The 22,378-nt window shown below is 38.7% G+C and overlaps 1 protein-coding gene across 4 annotated transcripts in view; it reads right to left on the reverse strand.

The window, feature by feature from the left end:
* Positions 1 to 22,378, reverse strand: part of LOC101161731 (uncharacterized) — a 40,887-nt gene extending 18,509 nt beyond the window's left edge. For 2 of the 4 annotated variants that reach the window (XM_023957703.2, XM_023957705.2), the window contains exons 1-16: positions 21,637 to 22,344; positions 20,604 to 20,709; positions 15,357 to 15,396; positions 12,041 to 12,082; positions 11,853 to 11,941; positions 11,371 to 11,467; positions 7,100 to 7,242; positions 4,181 to 4,353; positions 3,904 to 4,007; positions 3,643 to 3,795; positions 3,370 to 3,515; positions 2,809 to 2,896; positions 2,687 to 2,735; positions 2,280 to 2,322; positions 1,915 to 2,193; positions 1,073 to 1,144 (exon numbers count right to left, since the gene is read on the reverse strand). In XM_023957703.2, the coding sequence (XP_023813471.1) occupies positions 1,073 to 1,144; positions 1,915 to 2,193; positions 2,280 to 2,322; positions 2,687 to 2,735; positions 2,809 to 2,896; positions 3,370 to 3,515; positions 3,643 to 3,795; positions 3,904 to 4,007; positions 4,181 to 4,353; positions 7,100 to 7,242; positions 11,371 to 11,467; positions 11,853 to 11,941; positions 12,041 to 12,082; positions 15,357 to 15,396; positions 20,604 to 20,709; positions 21,637 to 21,802 (1,790 nt within the window). In that variant the 5' untranslated portion in view covers positions 21,803 to 22,344. Of the gene's footprint in view, positions 1 to 1,072; positions 1,145 to 1,914; positions 2,194 to 2,279; positions 2,323 to 2,686; positions 2,736 to 2,808; positions 2,897 to 3,369; positions 3,516 to 3,642; positions 3,796 to 3,903; positions 4,008 to 4,180; positions 4,354 to 7,099; positions 7,260 to 11,370; positions 11,468 to 11,852; positions 11,942 to 12,040; positions 12,083 to 15,356; positions 15,397 to 20,603; positions 20,710 to 21,636 lie in introns of all 4 variants that reach the window. The other 2 variants (XM_023957704.2, XM_078951431.1) reach the window with 2 other exon arrangements.

Below are 22,378 nucleotides of genomic sequence, written 5' to 3' on the forward strand. Positions count from 1 at the left end.
CAACAAAATAAAAATTCAAATAAACCCCCCATTCCCATCCCCACACCCAACCCACACAAAACCCCTAATGCCATTGATGATGGGGATAAACATTTGGGAAAGAGGCTGAGCACGGAAAAAGTTTGTTAGTGTAAAAATTAATATTTGGAACCTCGCTCTCTGCGAAATGCTGTATAGACAGCCAAATTCAGCATCACAGGCGGGGACCCAGCAACACCACTGCAAGGTGGTGATGCATGTTCCCATCTTGAGCCGCAGGGGCTGAACAGCAGCTGACTCAGAGGGAGAGAATGCAACTGAGGAGGCTCTGGAAATAAAAATCAAACTAAAAGTAAAAATAAAAGGTAACCATAATTGGTAAAAGACATAAATAATTAACAATAATTGCTAATCCAAATTTTTTCATATGTTTGGAGCAGCCCAAGTTATTCAAGTTATAAACTGACCAATCAGGTGGTGGGGGTGTGGCCTTCAAACAAGCTCACTCCTGATTGGAGAGAGTGGTTGCCATAGAAATGTAGATGGGCCAATCATGGCTTAGTGAAGACATCTGGTTCCAACATGGAGATGGACATGTCGCAGAAAAATGGGGACCGATTTGAATTTACTTGGTTGGAACTGGAAGCAAGACATTTTCTATGGGTGACGCGATTTGTCCAGTTATATATTGAACAGTCAAATTTTTAATGCCATTGCCAAAGCCAATGCTTTACCTTGCTCGGCTAAGCTGTTAGTTTTTGCCGTCAAGTTGCGTTTATCCTGAGTTTTCGGCACTCTTTCGTCCCATCTCCCATTTTTATAAATATCCCCTCAATTGGTAGTGCATTTGAGTTTACAAGCTGCTGTTACTAACTTTAAGTGAGCTATTTAGAATAATCATAATTTAAAGACCACTGGGAAGGTTTTTAAAATAGATATGGATATGAACAGAATGGAACTTTAATAATTAGATTTATGCTTGTTGATCCCACATTTGCTGTTCAGTTCATTTATATACACAAACAAATTCCCCACTATGGGATTAATTAAGTATCACATTATCTTTAAAAAAAAAGCAGTTTAAAAAAAATACCTGGATCTAGAGTGAGTGGATGAAAGGCCATAGGAATGGGACGTCTTGGGCTTGAAATGAGAAGGGGAATCCCTGTAAGGCATACAAATAGGAAGATATTTGATATTTAAAATAAAATATCAGTCATTATGACACGGAAAAACGTATTTAGGAACGTACCATAGCAAGATTGTATTCATTTTCATTATAGCTATATATGTGAAAAACAAAGATATACAGTAATCCCCCCGTATTCGCGGGGGTTACGTTCCTCACCCCCTTGCGAATAACGAAAATCCGCGAATAATTGACGCTGTTTTAAAACTCCCAAAGCCAGAGCCTCTGCAGAGTCAGAACCTTTTTCTGCCGTTTGGGTTCATTTCCAGAAGCTGGAGATGATGCAGGGCGTTTGGATGGCATCTTAAACGCGTAAACAATACTTTACAGTAAAGTACAGAGTAAATCGTTTTTCAAAATTCGCGGAATGAGCGCTGTTCTGTGCCTCAAGCTTGTGATGTCACGTCATCCGCGAATGGGCGGGGCGCGAATATTAAACCGCGAATGGGCGGAGGATTACTGTAGACAATACAGCTTGTTCTTTTTTTTGTATTTGTTTTTAATTTCTGCAGTAAGGGTTACAGTTTTTAAAATAACACCACACAAAAGTGTGTTTGATTCTTTAATGTAAAATAAAAAAAACTATGTATGAATGAATGGAAGTTAAGTTTATATTTGATTAGCTAAACATAGCTATCAAAAATAAACTTGTGAACAGTCTCAACAGCATGTTTAGCAATGATATATGACTTAAATTACATAAGCTATAATAATTCTCTGGAAAAATAGGAAATTCTTTTGCATACCTGTCTCTATCGTTTTTATGGTAACCGTACCATTTCTTGGGAATGGGGGCAGAAGAAGGGGCGTCCCCGGGGGGAAGTGTCCAGGTGGTCAGGGTTGGTTGGTAAGTGCTGTTAAGTTGGCCTGTTGGGATTGGTGTGTTGATGAGCGAGTTGGGGCAGAATGGTGAGAGAAAAGAGAAGGACGGCGAGGAAGATAAGGAGGAGTGGGAGTTTCTAGGCTGCTGGGAGTTGGATTCAGTCAAGCTTCCAGAGGAAGTACATGTGGAAGACAATGTATTGCTGGGGAAGGCAAAGGAAGAAAACAGCCATTTGAAATTTACATTAAAATATAACAGTTTTAATATGAATATCTGCACGTTTTGTACCCGTCCCAGGTAGAGGATGATCCAGACAATCCCACGACTGGATCTGTGCAACCAGAGAGAAAAAAAAACTTTTCTGACAAAACTTACAAAAGAATACACAGTACAAACCAAACCTTTGGACATTCAAATCAAGAGAATGCCAAGAGTGTGCAAAGCAGTAATCAAAGCAAAAAGGTGGCTACTATGTAGAACCTAGAACATGACATATTTTCAATTGTTTCACACTTTTTTGTTATTTATATAATTCTACATGTGTTAATTCATAGTTTTAAAGCCTCCAGTGTGAATCTACAATTTTCATAGTCATGAAAATAAAGAAAACTCTTTGAATGAGAAGGTGTGTCCAAACTTTTGGTCTGTACTGTATATATACACATTTCCTAAATATTAACGTTTCATTCCCTCACCTGAGGAGGAAAGCTTTTCTTTCACTTCAGACACTTGAGTTTGGCTGACCTGAACAAAAATTACATTCCATAAACTACAGAGTCGAAGTGTTTTTACATTTGTTCTGTATATATTTCCTCACCTCTGAAACCAGCTTTGACAGACTATCCACAGGTTCTTTGTCGAGGGAAACAGTGGATGAGTTGTTGTGCATCTTTCCTTCAGTCTCACTTAGTAAACAAAACAAATGTCATGGAGAAAACAACAGCCTAATCACCCAAGAAATCTCAACCAGGTGAAAGTCAGCTCTGTGAACTGTAGAGTTAGAATGTACATGATGATGTTATTTATGGTACATCCATAAATAACAGTACTTTTGGGTGTTTCCTACTGAAAATAACAAGTAAAAACTGGTCGTTATATCTACATGAAGCTATAGTCACATACAGTATGCCTGTATGATCTAAAAAAGTTTCCAGTGGTCTGTTAGTTATGGTTATAAAGTTTTTAGCCAAAACCTAAGAGCCAGTGTTATTTTTTAATATATTTTTTCTGCAGAGCAGCAGTAGTTCATTCACCTTTAAGTTGTAGGTGCCTTTGTTTACACTTTTCCTGCTAGCTTACAGCTTTCAGCAGGTGTATCATGAAATATTAATAAGGATAGGTTAGTTACAGTGTATGTGTGTTTCATATGTTAGCTTACATTCTAGCTGTCAAGAGGCTTTGTGCTGACAGAGAAGATTTAGATGAGCCACTACCCCCGGCGAGATCTGTTGCTACAGGCAGGACGACGTCAGAAGCGCGACATGATGGTCGCTTTGAAGCTGTCTGATGGTTCAGTTGAGAATCCTGTAGAGGAGATTCAACAATGGTTGTTGAACCGTTCTCTGTCTTTATTTATGGATATTTAAAACAACAGCATCATAAACAATTCAAAATCAAATGCAGTTTGCAACACTACTGTCAAAAGCTTTACCTGTTGCATGTGCTGTGGCTGTAGAAGCTTTTTTAGAGTGAGAGGGGGCAGGGCAGGACCAGGTAATGGAGTTAAATTCTGAGGCGTGGTGATGGCAGGCTTTTTCCTCAAGCTGTTTCCACCCACTCGCTCTTTCTTAAAATTGTTAACAGCCTGAGTTTGAAAGAACATAAAAGGAATTTCTGTTCATTTTATTTTTACACTTTTATCAGACTATAGAGCGCAAACTATTTAAAAAATAAAATAAAAACGTAATCTTACCTGTCTGAGAAATTTATTGGCTGTCAGGCTGTCTGGGGAAACAGAGGATTGACCACACGTGGGGCAAACATGATCATCCGAGTCAAGTAATGTGGTTCGAATGCCTGAAAGAGATGGAAGACACTAGGACTATGACATAAAAACACTATATTTTATGTTAAATAAAGCAGTACAAGTCGGAGCTGTAATCATTCATTGTTTAATCATTCAAAGGATGGAACGTATTGGTCAATGCACACCCAATTTTTAGTAAATGTTTTGTAAATGTTAAGCTCACAGTCATCACAGTAGCTGTTTCTACAGCAGTGTATGACCACGGCATCATCCAGCAGGTCGCGGCATATGAGGCAAAGAAGTTCATCAGGGACCGGATCATCCTCGCTTTCAGACTTGGGCTGCTTCTGCGGTAAAAATGGAGGCCTTTCCTTCTTGCCGATGGCGTACGCCTCACTATAGACATGTAACAAAGAGATATTTATCAACTTTTGAGACACAGTTAACAAAAAATTTGTTTTTTTTAAGTAAAAAATAATAATTTGAATCTTGATAAAGATTTGATTTGCAAACTCATGACAACGGACCCTGTTAAGAAAGTGAAGTTTGAAGTCTGCAACCATTTATTAATTAACTGGTTTATTTTAAGCCAATTCAGCTATTAAAAAAAAAGGCAATGAAAAGAAAACTTATTGTAAAATCTATTTAACATGGTAATTCATAAAATGATTTGAGAATAAAAAAACAAAAATTTTACTATATCTTTTTGACATAATATTTGCTCCTGATTCTAAATAGACATAATTGTACTTAAAGATACAGTGTACACACACACAAAACACATCTAATCCATCAATCTGTTTCTTTGATGCTACGGTTACGTATACAACTGCAACAGTGCAATGGGGAGGCATCAGCAGCATCTCCAAGATCAGCTGCCGCCACCCGCTTTTTTTGAAAATCGTTGGTATGATCATGAATTCATACGTCGGCAGTTGGTCAGGGATGATGCCTTTAAGAAATAGGGTGACAGCTGGGCGGCGGCAGCCCTGTTTGAACAATGTAAATGTCTCAAAATGGCGACGATCATAGTAAGTGCCACCGGCAGCCAGGGGTATTTTAAAAAGCAGGCCATTCTGCACCACAACTCGGATTTTGAGCGATGCATCCTTGGGGGAGGAGCAACTTGGCAGTGGTTGGGCCCTCCCGGGGTGGCGGGGGGGGGCTGCTCTTCTGATTGGGCTGGAGCTTGCACTCTCTGTCCCCATATGCCTCCCTACTCTCTGGCATTGGGGGCCCCTGTGGCGATCCTGATGGCCCTGGCGGTGGATGTGATTGCTCGGCAGGCGGTTGTTCTCTATCTGCTACTGTGCGGGAGTTGGGGCTTTCTGGCTGCCGCTGCTGCTACGGCGAGGGCCTTGATGTGGGGTTGGCTGAGCACTCTGGCTCCTTCTTTTTACACTCCGTCATCCAACTCATAAAAATGAAAACAATTACTCGAGCACAGGTGCTATCTCACCTTGCACAAATAGTAGTCTGAGTGCATAAGTATGTGTGTGTGAATGTTCGTTTTGTTGTTTACATGTTGACATGTTTGTGAGTGAACACTTTTGGAGCCATCAGGTGTGTTTGTAACATTTGAATGTGTTTGTGGATAGGCCCCGCCCCTTCTAGATTTGTATTACATCTAAACCTAACCGTAATGATTATAAACATCCAGCAACTAGTTGCTTTATGCTGCTTCATGGTTTACCCCCCCCCCCCCTTTTCTTTTCTGTCTGGTCCAACAAAAAACTGTTACAAATACAATTAAGATGAATAAAGTTTAGCCGAAATTACAGAAGGGGTTTATTCAAATATACATCTGGTGTGTCAGAAGATTCATAACCCCCTGTTGTAAAAGCAAAATATGTCCAACACAAGAGACCTTCAGCTCTCATCTGTTTGTACAGCTGTTGGACAGGACCAGTTAGAAAAAAAAAACAAAGACAAATGCCACCACGCGGCCAACCGTTCATTTTGCTGAAATCTTGCATTAAGATTGCTGTGCGGTGGCCTCATAGCATATGTGACCGTAGTCTAACCCACTATATCCCTTTTGGGTCTGGGACTGCCAGAGCCTGTCCCAGCTACTGTTAGGCAAAGCCGAGGTACACCCTGGACAGGTTGCCAGTCTGTCGCTGATAGGGTTGTGCCGATGATACCATCGTCCAATGTGATGCCACGCCCCTGCCACGCTGCGAGTCGACACTATAAGCCGCAGTTACATGTGCAAAATATCTTGATCGGATCAATGGTCGGATTACAATTCAACTGTGTACATGGGCCCAAAAAAACGTTTTCCGATTGTAACAAACGTTCACATGGGTCACACTTTTGGTCGGAATAAATCATTCGCACATGCACAGTAGTGTTTGAACTGTCAATAGAGTTTGATTACTTGCTTGAACTGGATCGGGAAGAATTTATATAATTCCAGCACAATAATGTTTTTCGTTACTTTTTTTTTTTTTAACAAAGTTGCCCAATTCTGTTTTTCAGCACCTATTTAAAGTTAATATTATTACCACTGATTTGCAGATTTTGCCAACATTTGCACAAGTGAATAAATATGTTATTTAAAAAAATACACTTCTTAAAGTTATCCACAATGTAGGTATGAAAAAAACTTTTTTGGTCGATAAATAGGAAGAATACAGTATGTTTTATTTTAACTAGTTAGCAAAGAGAAGTTCATTCATTCACCTTCTAAACCTATTTTGCTCCTTTCGAGGTCATGGGGATGCCAGAGACTATCCCGGCCACTCGTGGACGAAGGCAGGGGACATCCTAGACAAGTCGTCAGTCTGTCGCAGGGGCACAAATCACTCACCCATGCACATTCACAGTCACACCTATGGACAATTTAGAGTAACCAATTAACCTATGAAGCATGTTTTAGTGGGAAGAAGCCCGGAGACCCCGGAATGCCCGGAGAAAACCCATGCATGCACAGGGAGAATATGCAAACTCCACACAGAGAGGTCTCCATCTGTGTTCTGTTTCAGGTTCCTCAGCTGGGACTTGAACCGGGGGACATTGTTACTGTGAGGCAAGAGTGCTAACCCCTGTACCGCTGTGCAGCAGCAGACAGAATTAACTTTTCAAATGATGGTACCCAGAAAATAAAAAATGAACAGCACAACATTACACGTATACTCACGCATCAATAGCAGGAATTGCGTAGCGCCCACAGTTGGTTACCATGACACCTTTGATGTTGGGATCATCCACCTCAACCATGAAAGAGCGAGGAATTCCTGTGCTCTTCTTCAGTCTCTGAGGAGCTTCAAAGTGTTTGTCCTGCTGGCAACAACAAAACTCTTTATGTGCAAACAAAAAAAAAGAACAGTTACCATTAAAAAGCCAATTCCTCTCTAAATTAACATTTAATACACAAGAATTTCAAAAGTTAGTATTGTGTATAGAACAGTGGAGGAAGCATCATGGTTTGGAACTGCTGTTTTTAAGAGTGCAACCAAAGGATATACAGTCAGGACCATAAATATTTGGACAGAGACACATTCTTTCTAATTTAGTTTCAGTACATTACCACAGTGAATTTTAAATAAAACAACTCAGATGCCATTGCAGTGCAGACTTTCAGCTTTTGTTCCATGGCCTGAACAAAAAGATTGCATAAAATGTGAAAAACTGAAGCATTTCTTAAACACAATCCCTTCATTTCATGGGCTCGTAAGTAATCGGACAATTGATTTCCATGCTATTGCATGGGCAGGTGTGGGCAATTCCCTTGTTATGTCATTATGAGTGAAGCAGATAAAAAGGCCTGGAGTTGATTAGAGGACTCGTGCTTGCATTTTGATGATTATGCTGTGAACAGACAACATGCGGTCAAAGGAGCTCTCCATGCAGGTGAAAAGAGCGATCATTTGTGACATCGCCACATTGAAAAACGAATGAAAAGTACAATGAATGAATAATGAAAAAATGTAAAATATAAGGAGAAAAGAAACTGATTACTCAAGGGAAAATGCATATGAAAAGAAAATTTGGGAATTATAGCATAAAATCCTGTGTACACTGCCTATGAATATGATTAATGGCGTTATTGACTATGGGACCTTTTGACTGAGTAAACAATCGTTAGAGGCGGAAACCAAAGGGAATTTGAAAAGAGGAGCGGGAGACGCTGAATGAGGAGAGACGTCAGACGCTGAAGGAGAGGGCCGTGGCGGTGCCAGACGCTGAAAGTCTGCAGCCGCAATTTGTCATCTCTTCATTCATCTACCAGTATTGGAAGAATAGCGGGAGATACTTAATCCTAATCTTCATCTTGGTGGAGCTGTTGCGGAAGGACTGTGTCCCGGAAAGCGGCGTTCTGGATGTGAGGAGCGCACTCGAAGGAGCGGTGTTTGGATTATGCTTGGAAGCGGTTAGACCAACCCTTAATATTCATTTTTTGGATGTATATATATTTTTTTGTAGGTCATGGTACCATGTGAAGATTGAGACTTCATTTTTGTATTTTCTGAGGAACTTTTTTCCAAACGGATTATTCAAATATTTTTCCTTTGTATCATATCAGGAGGGGACGGAGAACTATTGACTCTTTTTTTTGTTGTTTCTTCTTTTTCAGCGGGTTTGTTTGTCGCTGGAGAAAGGTCGTTTATTTATTAGGGTGTTTTTCTTTGGGTATATTTTGTAATTCTTCTGGGTTTTGCTGGTCAAAGGTCTGTCAAAGACAATTTCAGTTTCTGTTCATTATAAAAAAGCTGTTTTGTGACTAGCAGATATAGTGGCTGGTTTATTTTGTTTGGGTGTATCTGGGTTTGTTTGGCTTGAATGTCATTGTGAGGAACCCCCTTGGTAATGTATCAATCAGAAGACCTAGTAAATATTTTTTGAGCATTAAAGATTGCATAAAATGTGAAAAACTGAAGCATTTCTTAAACAGAGTCCCTTCATTTCATGGGCTTGTAAGTAATTGGACAATTGATTTCCATGCTATTGCATGGGCAGGTGTGGGCAATTCCCTTGTTATGTCATTATGAGTGAAGCAGATAAAAAGGCCTGGAGTTGATTAGAGGACTCGTGCTTGCATTTTGAAGATTATGCTGTGAAAAGACAACATGCGGTCAAAGGACCTCTCTATGCAGGTGAAAAGAGCGATCATTAAGCTGAGAAAACAGAAAAAAAAAACTTGCGAGAAATTGCTACAGTATTAGGAGTGGAAAAATCAACAGTGTGGTACATCCTGAGAAAGAAAGAAAGAAAGCACTGGTGAACTCAGCAACGCAAAAAGACCTGGACGTCCACGGAAGACAACAGTGGTGGATGATCGCAGAATCATTTCCATGGTGAAGAGGAACCCGTTCACAACAGCCAACCAAGTGAACAACACTTTCCAGGAGGTAGGCGTATCAATATCCAAGTCTACCATTAAAAAGAAGACCGTGTTAACATACCCACAGATAACCCAAGGTTTCTTAAAACTTTTAAAACATTAATAAAAGCAATATGCCCTATTAACATAATTTCAAAATTATACAATAGTATCTTGACGCACAAGGGGGAGAATACGTACTATGTAAAGGAAAGATGGGAGCGAGAAGGAGGGCTCACAATTACAGAGGAGGATTGGGAACAAGTATGTCGGAAACAATGGGTAACAACAGGATCAAACATTTGGCATGAATTCTGTTGGAAGAGCATAAGGAAGTTTTTTACTACACCCTCTCAGAAAAAAATACCTAGGAAGTAGTAAATGTTGGAGGTGTGGTAATAATGGAGCCAATCACTTCCATATATTTTGGGACTGTGTGGTTATCAAAAGATATTTGGCTGACATACATGAACATCTGCAAAATGTATTTTCTATTGTTTTCCCCTTGTCCTTTTAAAGTCTGTTTTTGAGTAAAATTGATGGCCTAGACAACAGAAATAAGAAACTGCTCTACATTTTGCTGGCAGCCAGTAAGAAATCAATAACCAGAAAATGGCTTAAACCTGAACAACCAATGACAGAGGACTGGATTGATGTTGTACAACGAATTTATTTCATGGAAAGAATCTCACACTCATTACAAATACGACTGGATGTTTTTTACGCTACTTGGTCTATATAGACAGAATATGTTAAACCTGTAAGATCAGACTTCATCTGAAACTTCACTGATATCATGTCATTTCATCTATGTTTTGAATATCCCTGCTTCCTCACATGTTCCGTTTTTATTTACTTTTTTTTTTCGTTTTTTACTTTTCTGTTAAAAAACAACAACAAACAAACTGAGAAAGCAAGAACATTGTAATCAGTCACAATGTAAAATTTATCCTGTACTTTTTCAATAAAAAATAAATTTGAGAAAAAAACAAAGAAGACTGCATGAAAGTAGATACAGAGGGTACACTGCAAGATGCAAGCCACTCATAAGCCTCAAGAACAGGATGGCTAGATTGGACTTTGCTAAAAAGCATCTCAAAAAGCCAGCACAGTTCTGGAAAAACATTCTTTGGACAGATGAAACCAAAATCAACCTCTACCAGAATGATGGCAAGAGAAAAGTATGGAGAAGGCGTGGAGAAGCTCATGATCCAAATCACACTACATCATCAGTAAAACACTGTGGAGGCAGTGTGATGGCCTGGGCGTGCATGGCTGCTAATGGCACTGGGACACTAGTGTTTATTGATGACGTGACACAGGACAGAAGCAGCCGAATGAATTCTGAGGTGTTCAGAGACATACTGTATGCACAGATCCAGGTGAATGCAGCCAAACTGATTGGGCGGCGTTTCATAATACAGATGGAGAACGACCCAAAACATACAGCCAAAGAAACTCAGAAGTTTATTAAAGCAAAGAAGTGGAATATTCTTGAATGGCCAAGTCAGTCACCTGATCTTAACCCAATTGAGTATTCCATTTCACTTGTTGAAGACTAAACTTCAGACAGAAAGGCCCACAAACAAACAGCAACTAAAAGCCGCTGCAGTAAAGGCCTGGCAGAGCATTCAGAAGAAGAAAATCCAGCATCTGGTGATGTCCATGAGTTCAAGACTTCAGGCTGTCATTGCCAACAAAGGGTTTTCAACCAAATATTAGTAATGACCATTTTGTTTTCAGTTACTTCATTTGTCCAATTACTCATGAGCCCATGAAATGAAAGGGATTGTGTTTAAAAAATGCTTAAGTTTTTCACATTTTTCAGCAATCTTTTTGTTCAACCCATGGAATAAAAGCTGAAAGTCTGCACTTCAATGGTATCTGAGTTGTTTTATTTAAAATTCACTGTGGTAATGTACAGAAACTAAATTGGAAAAAATGTGTCTATGTACAAATATTTTTGGCTCCGACTGTAAATCCTGTATTTCCAAATTTAACAAAGGCTAAAGTGAGGTTTTTTTAATACAAGTATGTTGCGTTTCAGGTGTGGATTGGTTGCTACATTTGACATAATTTGTGCTTACCCCACTGGTTGGACAATTTCGAATATGGTGTCCAGCATTTCCACAGCGGAAACAAGTGTAGTTCTCTGGAAGGACGGTACCAAGCTTTGTGTTCAAGCTAGAGACAAACAGGGATGGAGGTACACTGTTGTTTAGACGTCTATAAAATTTTCTTTAAAATTTAATTCTAAGAAGACAAGTGTTTTATATTCACTTTTGTAGTTGAGGAGATTTTTATAGTTTTACTTCTTTTGTATGTATTATTTCTTTTGTAGATGCAAGATGTTGGGATAAAATGTGTGCTTGGTAGTGTAGACTTATACAGGTGTAGAAAATCAATAAAAAAGCTGCCAATGCCAAAAATCTTCTTCAAAACTTGAAGAATGACTGATAAATACCACTTTAAGTAAAACATAAATTAAGAATGAGGTCAAACCAGAAAAAAGTCACCAGGAATTCCAAAAAGTAAAAGGCAAACAAAGATCCATTGCAGCTTAACTTACTTCATGGTGCTGTAGTTGGACTGATTCATCATAACCTTAATCTTATCCTCTTCTGGCACATCTGCATCCACTAGATTAGCCATCTGCATCTAAACATATATACATACATTTGTTATAAATGTCAGCCAAAGTTCATATAAGTACACAATGGAATCCATACCATAAAAATGGTTAAAACCAAAGCATACCTTGGCAAAAAATGATTTAGTAGAACTCTGGTCCTCCATTTGCTACAAGAAAAAAAAATCTCTTACACATTATACAATAGTAAAACATCCTTACTTTTCAAAAACAAAAGTTCTTAGAGAGAAGTGATTGTAATAAACCAGATGATTTAATGTAATTTTGATAGTTGAAATTTACAACCAACGATTATTTTTGCAACTACACCTGTTTCTGTACAATCATCTTCACTACCATTTTGCTTTCCTTGTATTAAGTTTCTTTTTATTGAAAATGACAATTCATATTTTGGTATCTCTGTGAAGCCTTATTTAAAATTGTGTTATACAAAAAGCTCAATGATTTTATCTTCAGCTTCTATTAAAAAGAACAATGTTCTAAACTTTGCGATGAATAACTTTTTAATCTGTTGCAAAACATGTTGAGATAAGTTCATAAAGCATTTTTAAACTGCATTAATTTGACATATTAACATATGCCAACTTATACATCATATAGCTTAAATCTCATAAAAACACTTTGTTAAATAACAAATTCTGGTCCCTACTAACTAAAGCTAAACAAATATGTATGCTTTAATATCTTTAATTTCTTTTTTTTTTTATTTCCTTAAACCACTGGTCCACAAGTTGGGAGTAATCTTACAATTCTCAAACTATGACAATATTTCTCCTTTTTCCATAAACAATCTAAAAACTGATGCTAAAGGTGAAGTTTCCTCAGCCAGAAGTCAAGTCAAGTCACTGTCCCGTATAAACCCAAGAAGGAAAAATAAAATAATTATTGTCTAAATAAAAAAAAAAGAAAAATATCACTATGTTCAGGAGGCCTTCTTATCCCGTAGCGCAGGGGTCTGCAACCTTTACAACTTAAAGAGCCACTTGGATCAGTTTCCCACAGAAAGAAAACACAGAGAGCCGCAACACCCTTTGGAAAACCCGGTGTTTCCAGTGAATGGCATCATTTTACTCGTTTTTAAAGTTTTCACTTGTTATTTACTTCTCATTCAACTCATGTCTTGCTGGCTAGTTTGACACACATGACTTAGTGCTTTCTTTTTGAAGGCTGGCTGGCTCTGGTTTTCAGACTCAAATTTAGACTAAAATAAAGCAGACTCGTTTCTATCTTGTTTCTTTAACTTTTCCTAAAATCCAGTAAACCCAATAAAGTATATTAATTTTATGGATGACAACTATTTTTTATTAGGAACTAGCTGTTTGTTAGTTTGTTGCAGGTCTGTAATCACAAGCGGTGAGTCTAAGCCCCTCCCTCCTCTCTATCTGCTTTTCCTCTCTACCTGTTCACATCCTCTGCAGTTTCTAGTTGGTATACTGAGTAGGGGTGTGTATTGGCGAGAGTCTGGACAGTGTCTTTCTCACACGCGGAAGTAAACTAATAACGGTCATCATCACGGCGTTGGCTTTTTTTCAGTGTTGGACACATCACTCTGATCCATCAGGTCGCTGAACTAGAATCCATTGCTGTGAGGTTCCGCAGAACTTTGGCCCGCTTTGCAAATATGATTTTGGCTGATGCTACGTGGATTAGCCGCTGTGCACGTGGACCAGCAGGTTGAACGTGACCCAAACTACAGCCAGAATGTAAATAATAACAATATGCAAGTTAAATTAAATAGTACAGTCTGTACATAGTACAGACTGTATGTGTTGGCCTAGGTGCGGTACTGGCAGTGCAGACTCTTTACACATAGGATAAAAAATAGATTTTTTTAAACAAACATTCACATTTTTAAAAACTAGTGCAAAGAAATACTTTTACAACTTGTTCAGTTGAGAATTTGAATATTTATGACTCATCTGTAGAACAAGGATTATTTTAAGAAGAAAATTATAAAGTCTAAAAAGGAAAGTTATGACTAAATTGAAAGAATTAGTTTGTTATTCATGCAGCTTGGGCAGGAAACACTTGCTCACCAATGGCTGTTAGGGGAGTCAGTATCTTAAAACAACAGAGTTGGGCTTATCAGCTGTGAATAGCATGCCTGCATGACAATGTATGACCCGCCCAGGCAGCTCCCCTCTCCCTTAGATACTGAATGAAACTGCCACCATGACCAAACTGAAAGCAGATCATTCTATTCTAGTAGCGGTTACATTTAAAAAAACTGTAAGAACAATAAAGGATTATGGGATGTAGGGATTCATGATTAAAGGTAGCTCATTTCTTTGTAGCTTTTTATTAGTTGTGGTTGTTATGGAAAGATTATGGATTTCCTTTATTTATTTATTTTATCACTTTTTCCCGGACCTTACGCTTTGTGGACGGTACCTTGGCAGCCGTCCCACTGTCGGCAGCATTAAGAGAGCCGTTCTCATTAAAAATAACTTTTTTCTTCTGAAATGTCTTTGTAGGTCTATGTTAGCTTTAAGGCAAAACCCAAAATACCCTTGCTGTCAGCTTAAATGTTTATTAAAAGAGATAGAGTCTGGAAGTCCGAATCTGTGAATATTTTTCTTACTTTTCCCAATTTATTTTGTACGCTTCCTGCTCAAACTAGTGTCATATTCTGCAACGCTTTACGGCAGTTAAAATGCTGTGATCCGTTCATGATAAGCAGACTTCTAGTAATGTATTTATCTTTATTAATAATCTTGTAAATACATAACGCTGATCATAATATGAATAAAATAAATATTCAATCCCTGATCAGGTTGTAACATGCGATTCTGATCAAGTCTGAAACTGCAACATTGGGCTCGTTTTTCGATGATTGGATTGGGACATCCCTTGTAGGATATAAATCATATATGTATGAAATATCTAAGTTATTTCCAATGTTAAGAGTTTTGGTGCAGATAGAATTGGTTTCAACTTAAAAATTTAGCAAAGAATACATTTGTACCCAACTTTTAGAAACTTAACATTTACAAAATAAATATTCAAAACATTGCTGTATATTTTCTTTTGAATTGCAGGTCTTTGCTTTCTGTAAAAACTATTATTGTCACATTTTTATTTTGAATTTTTACTTTGAACATCATAAATTAAAAGACCTTCTATACGCTATTTGTGGTGAAGGCACATACTGCAGCAACAGAGCTCACAGAAATAAATGGATTATTTCTGTAAATGTACATTTTTTCACTTTACTTAATCTAAATATATGTCATTAAAATACAGCATTCTGGTTTTGGTAATAAGTACGATGCAAATGAGCAAAATGCTTGTATTTAAGGGCATTTGGGTTTTCTGGCAAAACATTCTCAAAACAAAACTTTAGCACTAATATGAAGATTTTTTAGAGCAAATAAAAAAAAAGTCTATTTGTTGGGGGTTGCATGGTTTTGATTGAATACGTACGGATCTGCTGGCCCCAAAGATGTACCCATGTGATCGTTCACTGAAAGACAAAAACCAAAAGGTCATTAGACAAGCACAGAGGCAGGTCTTTGTTAAAAACAGTAAAGCATTAATGTTTTTTTTTTAACAGATTTAATTTGGAAAAAGGTAAAAATATTTTTCTCCTGTTTTTGGAGAAAATGTCTTTAATTGAGATATAAAATTAAATGTATGAGTTATTTAAATCATTTCTGGTCAAACTATTAACCCCTATGCAAAGGGGGGCAGCTGGCATAAAAAGTCAGCATAAAACCAGGTGAAAAGTGGTTGCTCATATCTGACTTTCACTTTTAAGTCTCAGTTTCCCGTTTCCTCACTAATAACAGCTGAATCATTGCTGATCTGTTTATCAGGTTCATATGTGAATAATGTCACAGTGGCATAGACTTGTGATAACTATGCATAGCTTTAAAGATCTGTTTAAAGAAGGAAGCATATGTCTGTCTGCACAAAAATATACAAAAATATTTAAAAAGAACAATAAAACTAATTGTAAATTAAATACTTTTCAAAATCAAAGCCTTTTCGTGGGTTTTTTGCTTTTTTTAACCCTTGTTGTGTAGCACTTCTGAACATGGTTGCACCTTGGTTGAAACCTACGGTGGCCGACAGGGCTCACTACATACAAAAGAAAAAACGCAACAGCATTACCTGAAGCACAACGGCATTACCCGAAGCACAACAAAATTACCCAAGGCACAATAAGATTACCCGCAACACCACGACATAGCCGCAGCAATAGCATTAGCCGCAGCACAACGGAAATGAGGACTTTATTTTTTTCCTACTGGTGAAAAAAAAAAAAATTCAGTTTCAAACTATTCAGCGCTCCTGAGAGCTATGTGATATTTGGACAAGATTAGGGTGTTTTCTTACTAGATAACATAATTTCTTACAAATATACGTTTGTCTAAAAATATAAATTTACCCAGCTCTCCACATAGTGACATCTGCATCTAACGCTCTGTCTTTTTTTTAATTACGACTTTTAATTTACGAGATTAGAAAAAATCTCGTAAATTTACACTGTTTTATCTCATAAATTGGCGATTTAAAATCTCGTAAATTTACGAGAAAAAAGTCATAGATTAACGAGGAAACACCAAAGATTTCCATTTATCGGAGCCAAGCTAGAAGATGAAATACGTGGGGCTTTTAGTAAAGCTTTATTTCAGGATAGGTTTAAAAAACAGAGATTCTGAACCTTTTGGCGACTCAACATCAGATTATTGTCAGTGGAGCCGGCTTTCCGGGGTTCGGTGTCGGTAAAGCGGAATTTCATATATGAAATAAGGAGCTCAGAGACACGTTTGGGTGTAGAGAACCGCTGCAGCCTTTATTTTCCTTTTCATTCACATAACCTGAAGTTCATTTGTCACCTTACGTCATGAACCTGTCATACGTACATCAATGCAGAAGTAAACAGTGTTACATACGCACCCTCCTCCAGATGAAACGAAACAATAAAGATGAATAAAAATAGTCTGTTATATTAGCATTAGAATGTTGAAAATGCCAAAAAGTGCTCCTCTTGAGACGGAAGCGTCAAACAGACGTAGAGATCTGGGGCTTCATTTATAAAACTTTGCGTAGGATTTGCGTCAGAAGTGGCGTACGGATGAAACATAGGACGTGCGTACGCACAGAAATATTCGGATTTATAAAACCGTGCGCACGCACATCCTACGGACTTTTCCCTTAATAAATCACAATCAATTCTAAATGTAGCGCAGCTTTTGCGCCTTCATGACACGCCCATAGTTGCCCATAAATAGTCCGTGAAACGCCCACTAGTTAATATTCGTTGATTGGGAAATCATGGCAAACACAGAGAGGAAATCAAAAAAGCATAACTTCACTCAATGTGAAGTAGAAGTTATTGTTGACGAGGTGGAAAAGAGGAGAAAAATGTTGTTTGGAGGGCACAGTGTGGGCATTACTAATGCCAAAATGGCACTTGAGTTGCAAACGGTGGCAGACGCCGTAAATGCTGTAGCCTCACAACCTCGGGCCGTGGCCGAAATAAAAAAGAAATGGTCGGACATCAAAGTCGAGGCAAAAAGACGTCTAGCGCTTGATCGCCAGAGTGTGTCTGCCACGGGTGGGGGAAAGGGGACACCGGAGCTGACCCCTCTTGATGAGAGACTGGCGGCAATTATTGGGGAATCCCTATTAAGTGGAGTGGTGACTGAGGCGGAGGTGGACACCGACGAGCCAGATGCACCGGGTGACACGGGCAAGGCGTGGTTCCTCCGAGTGCTCCTCTGTAACGCCGGGCCCAAAAGCCCACAGAGGTCCAACAGGACGGCTCGAGGAAGTCGGAACCAGCTCATAAGCCACTCGTCCTCGTTTGCCAGCAAGTTTTCTTGCTGTCTAAAGATGCGTTCACTCCGAATTCTTCCATTTGCAACATCTTCTAAGAGCGCAAGATCAGCCATTGTGCGTCATTACGCATTATGATGGGGCATTTTATTTCCATCCATTTAATTGCATCATACAAGCTACAGATGTCGGTAATAATCGACGTGGAAATGGGAAATTGTTCAGCGCAAATGTAATTTCTTGTTGCTTTCTGAATGGTTGAGACATACGCCATACATTGTTTTATCAAAAATAAAACAAACTAAAGGCATGTGCATGAATACCATATTTCCGTAGCTTATGAAGAAATGTTTTACTGTGAAAACAACTTTCCCCAGTGGACAATTAATACATCTATCTATCTGTCTATCTAATTGCACCTATACCTGCTCCGCCAGATGGACACATTGACGAGAATATCAGTTTTGTACATTATTTTGTGCTGTTAAGTATATTATTTAGGAGGATGAATTGCATAACATGCCAATATTGCAGAACATGTTTCACTTTTCTTGTTGCAAATATGTGTTCATTTGAATTTCTGTTGTAATTTTCGTTTGATTTTTTTTTGTTTGTTTCACTGCTGATCGATCAAACGGGTTTTTGCGTAGGTTGTTAATTGTAAGACTTGCTTTGTGAAGTCTTCATGTTGTTTATGAGTGGCAGTATTGTCATTTTCACTTTCACATGTTTCTTTCATCTGCCGACGGTGTCCCCATTTCCCATTTCACCCGTTTTTGTTCGTACGCCTGGGTCAGAGCTTGCGTGAAGGACCGCACATTTTCCCGTCAAGTTTGCTTTTTATAAATATCAATTATTGCGTAGAGTGGCGTACGCCTTCTTTTGTGCGTACGCAACGTTTATAAATGAGGCCCCTGGTCTTTGGAGGAAGAAAGGATTGAAGTGGACAGCTGCAGGGATACTGCTGGACCTTTCCTGCGCGATGACTTCTCTTTTTTTCATTCCGACCGTGGACGGAAAGGCAGGGGAGATCCTCTCCAGAAGACGGATCCTCGTTTGGGGTTCACTTTCCCGTTCGGACCCTTAGCCTCCAGAGTGGGTTAATAAAGACTCCAAAACAGTTCTTCTTGGGGGGACAGCTTTTTATTACGGTTCTCCGTCCTCCAACACACAATATAAACGCACACTCTTCAGCTCCGTGCTCTCACCCCCCTCTCTCGTTGCACGCGCTTCTTCCCCCTCTCACACACACGCGCGGTCCCCAACACACACCCCCACTCCACAACAATACCGACGCCGTCAGCGACGGCTTCATCGGGCAGCAGAGATCCTGCAAACCACCCATCAATAAATAAAATATTAATAAATCATAAATCAAACAAATAAGCGTCCAAACACATTATCAATAAACATTCAGCTCACCTGTTCTAAGTTTAGTGGGTCTGCTCTGCTGCTGCGCAGCGTTCACTTGCTGCTCTCTGTATCATCCCCTCCACTTTAATCTCGTAAAAATACGAGTTTTTTTCTCGTAAATTTACGGTTTAAATTCTCGTGATTTTACTTTTTTTTTGGTGGCCCTAAAACTCCATCACACCGAATAGTTTGCAACTGAATTATTTTTTTTCTGCCGGTAGGGAAAAAAAAGGTCCTCATTTCCGTTGTGCTGAGGCTAATGCTATTGCTGCGGCAATGTTGTCTTGTTGCGGGTAATTTCGTTGTGCTTCGGGTAATGCCGTTGCGTTTTTTTCCTTTTGTATGTAGTGTGAGCCCTGTCGGCCACCATAGGCTTCCCCCAGAAACCCTTGAAGTCTGAACACAGGACTAGCAGAAAAAGTAAATAATCAGCAAAGAGGAATGTGTTTAATGTGTTTATTATAGTTCCAATAACGCACCATATGCAGAACTCAAAAAAATTAAAAAAGTGTGGTGATGAGGTCATCAATGCGCTGATGCGGTTAACGTCACACCACCCAGAACACTGTATTTGCTAATCCTTAAATTACGTTCACACTGCCCTCTGCAAAGGTCAATGAAAGGTCTATTAAATGCGCTTAAAAGCACCTTTTGGGCTTCCGCTTTCACTAAACATTAAACTGCAGAATTTGAGTCCCTGGCGGCGTAGTGCGTTATTGATGGTAGCCTTTGTTACTTTGGTCCCAGCTCTTTGCAGGTCATTCACCAGGTCATTCGTTTCCCCCCCGTCTGGCCTCACTTTTCATTCACGTTAGTGCTAACTGTTTGAAAATTGATGATGGAAGAGAAATAAATCATTGTGGTTGGAGTTATATAACGCCAAGTCTTTCATCTTTCGTATATCAGAATAGAGCTGTAAAGGAAAAAGCCTGGAGTAGCATTGAACCGCTTCAACATTTCTTCCAGAGAAGATCTACATGGACTAATGAGCCAAAATACCAGCTACAGCTTGTGAAATCCTAGAGTATATGTTTGACTGCTGTAAATGCCAATATTTAACAAAGTACTAAGTTGAACTTTTTTATTGACCAAAAACTTTTTTGTGTGGTTTTACCATAATTGACAAATAAATACATCAGACATCAGTATACATCAGTGCTTTTGTGGATTTTTTTTCTCATTTTGTCCCTCATAGCTGAGTTTACTTATGATGAAAATTACAGGCCTCCCTGATCTTTTTAAGTAGGAGAACTTGCACAATTGGTGGCTGACTAAATACTTTGTTGCCTCACTGTATTTTTTGCTCATAATTTGCTTTTGGTGGAGGTGTCAGAATGCAGTGTCACACAACTGTAGGCTTTTTGGTGCCACATTTCCGTTTACACTTCAGGGTGGAGTAAGCTAATGTAGGGATTTCCACATTAGTAACTGGCTAGGAACCAACTCATTGAAACCCCCAAAAGACCCACTTACGTGTTCTGAGTCTTGCTGCTGGAGCTGGATTTGACTCCATTGATGGGAATTCTTCTGACAATGACGGAAGATCCTTTGGAAATCAACTCCTCATCCTCAGTATACTCTGAAACAGAGAGATGAAGGCTGTGAGCGAATTTAAACAAACCACTTTCATTTCTCTCTATTCTCGCTATTCCACAGAAACTTTTGAAGTTAAATTCAAATAGTCGAATCCATCTTTTAAAATAATTAATTGCAAACATATGCTAAAATGTGCTGAGATTTCAGCAATGTTTAGGGTATATACTGTGGGGAACTAGGTATTTTTTGAACCTTTTTACACTCAGTCTGTTATGTTAATTTTATGTCAGTTTATTTAATGTACTTCATGTTAATAATGTACTTTTTTTATTTTTTATTTATGGTCTCTTGGTGGCTGACCACAGTCAGCAGGGGACAGAGGATGAAAATACACTAAAGCTATAATGCTATTTACAGTGTTTCTTTATTTAGAGCACTTCACACTGTTTTTGTATGCATTGTCCCTTTATTAAAATAAATACAAATACAACATTTTTTTCCTTTTTTTAAATGTAAAAATAAAGGATTTCTTCTTGTCCCTGCTAGCTAATGCTAAACAAATAGCTATACTTCATTCTCTAACATACTTTTAAAGAATACAAATAATTTCTTTACAGCATAATTTATAAATCAGATTTATTTTTTGGTTTTGAATATTAGATACTTTTATACAGTTTTTAGTTTTAAAGAGACAACATTTTGATAATTTAGACACCCAAAGTATAGAATATAATTATAAAGTTAAGGTTGCACTAATTTTAAAATATTTTTTCAAACTGTAAAAACTTTTCCTAAAGAACACTATATTGGATTATTCTACATTTTTGGGGTTATTACACAACAAGAAAACCCCCCAAAGAGCTGTCAAAAACCGGAAGCACGTGGTTTAAATTAAGAACTTGTGCGTGAAAAATAAAAGCTTCCCAATAAAATAAAATAAAAAAATTAAAACACTAAAATCTTCCTTTACCTTCTTTGGTCTGCGCGTTGGTGATCTGCAGGTCACAGTCTCCGGCTCTTAGCTTTTCCCGACCCATAATTCGTCTCTTCAGATCAGTCAGCGTGATGTGCGGGCCGTCAAAAACCACTGTGTCGTAGCTGAGTTTAGAGGAGAATTTATAATGAATGTGCGCCATTGGGAGCCCAGACTTAAATCCTCTACCAGAATGCCCCACGGCCTCTAAAAGTGCCCCCGTTGCAAAAAGTCAAAACCGACGTTTGCGCTCAAAAGATGGCTAACAAGAAGAAGCCAACGCCGCTACCACACCGGGCACTTAATGAAACGCTGCACGGCCCGGGAGAATGACCCTCGCTGGATGACATGCCCCGGCTGTCAGAGGAACGGGAACAAGCATTCACACCACAGCGTTTTACGTCACTTTCGAGTCAACTGGGAACTTTTATTCGCGGTAATGTTGCGATAAATCCAGCGAGTTTGCTGACAGAAACCACCAGCCGTTTCTACAGGCAAGCGACTCGTCAGCACTGTGCACGCACAAGCCCGTGCTGCCTTCAGGCGACTCTCGTACACCCCGTCTCCAATCATCACGCGACGCTTGTGCTTGAAATCAAACAGGAATTTTGATTGTTTTACAAAAATTCAATCCTAAATAAACCTTAAATGAGACTATAAAATGTAATTCATTTTAATTAATTTTATCCAAAACGATTTTCATCCAGTCTATTATCATATAAATTAACAAGAACAGAAT

The sequence above is a fragment of the Oryzias latipes genome, chromosome 8 (assembly GCF_053564925.1).
Source record: "Oryzias latipes strain Hd-rR chromosome 8, Olatipes_Hd-rR_3.1".
Lineage (NCBI taxonomy): Eukaryota > Metazoa > Chordata > Actinopteri > Beloniformes > Adrianichthyidae > Oryzias > Oryzias latipes.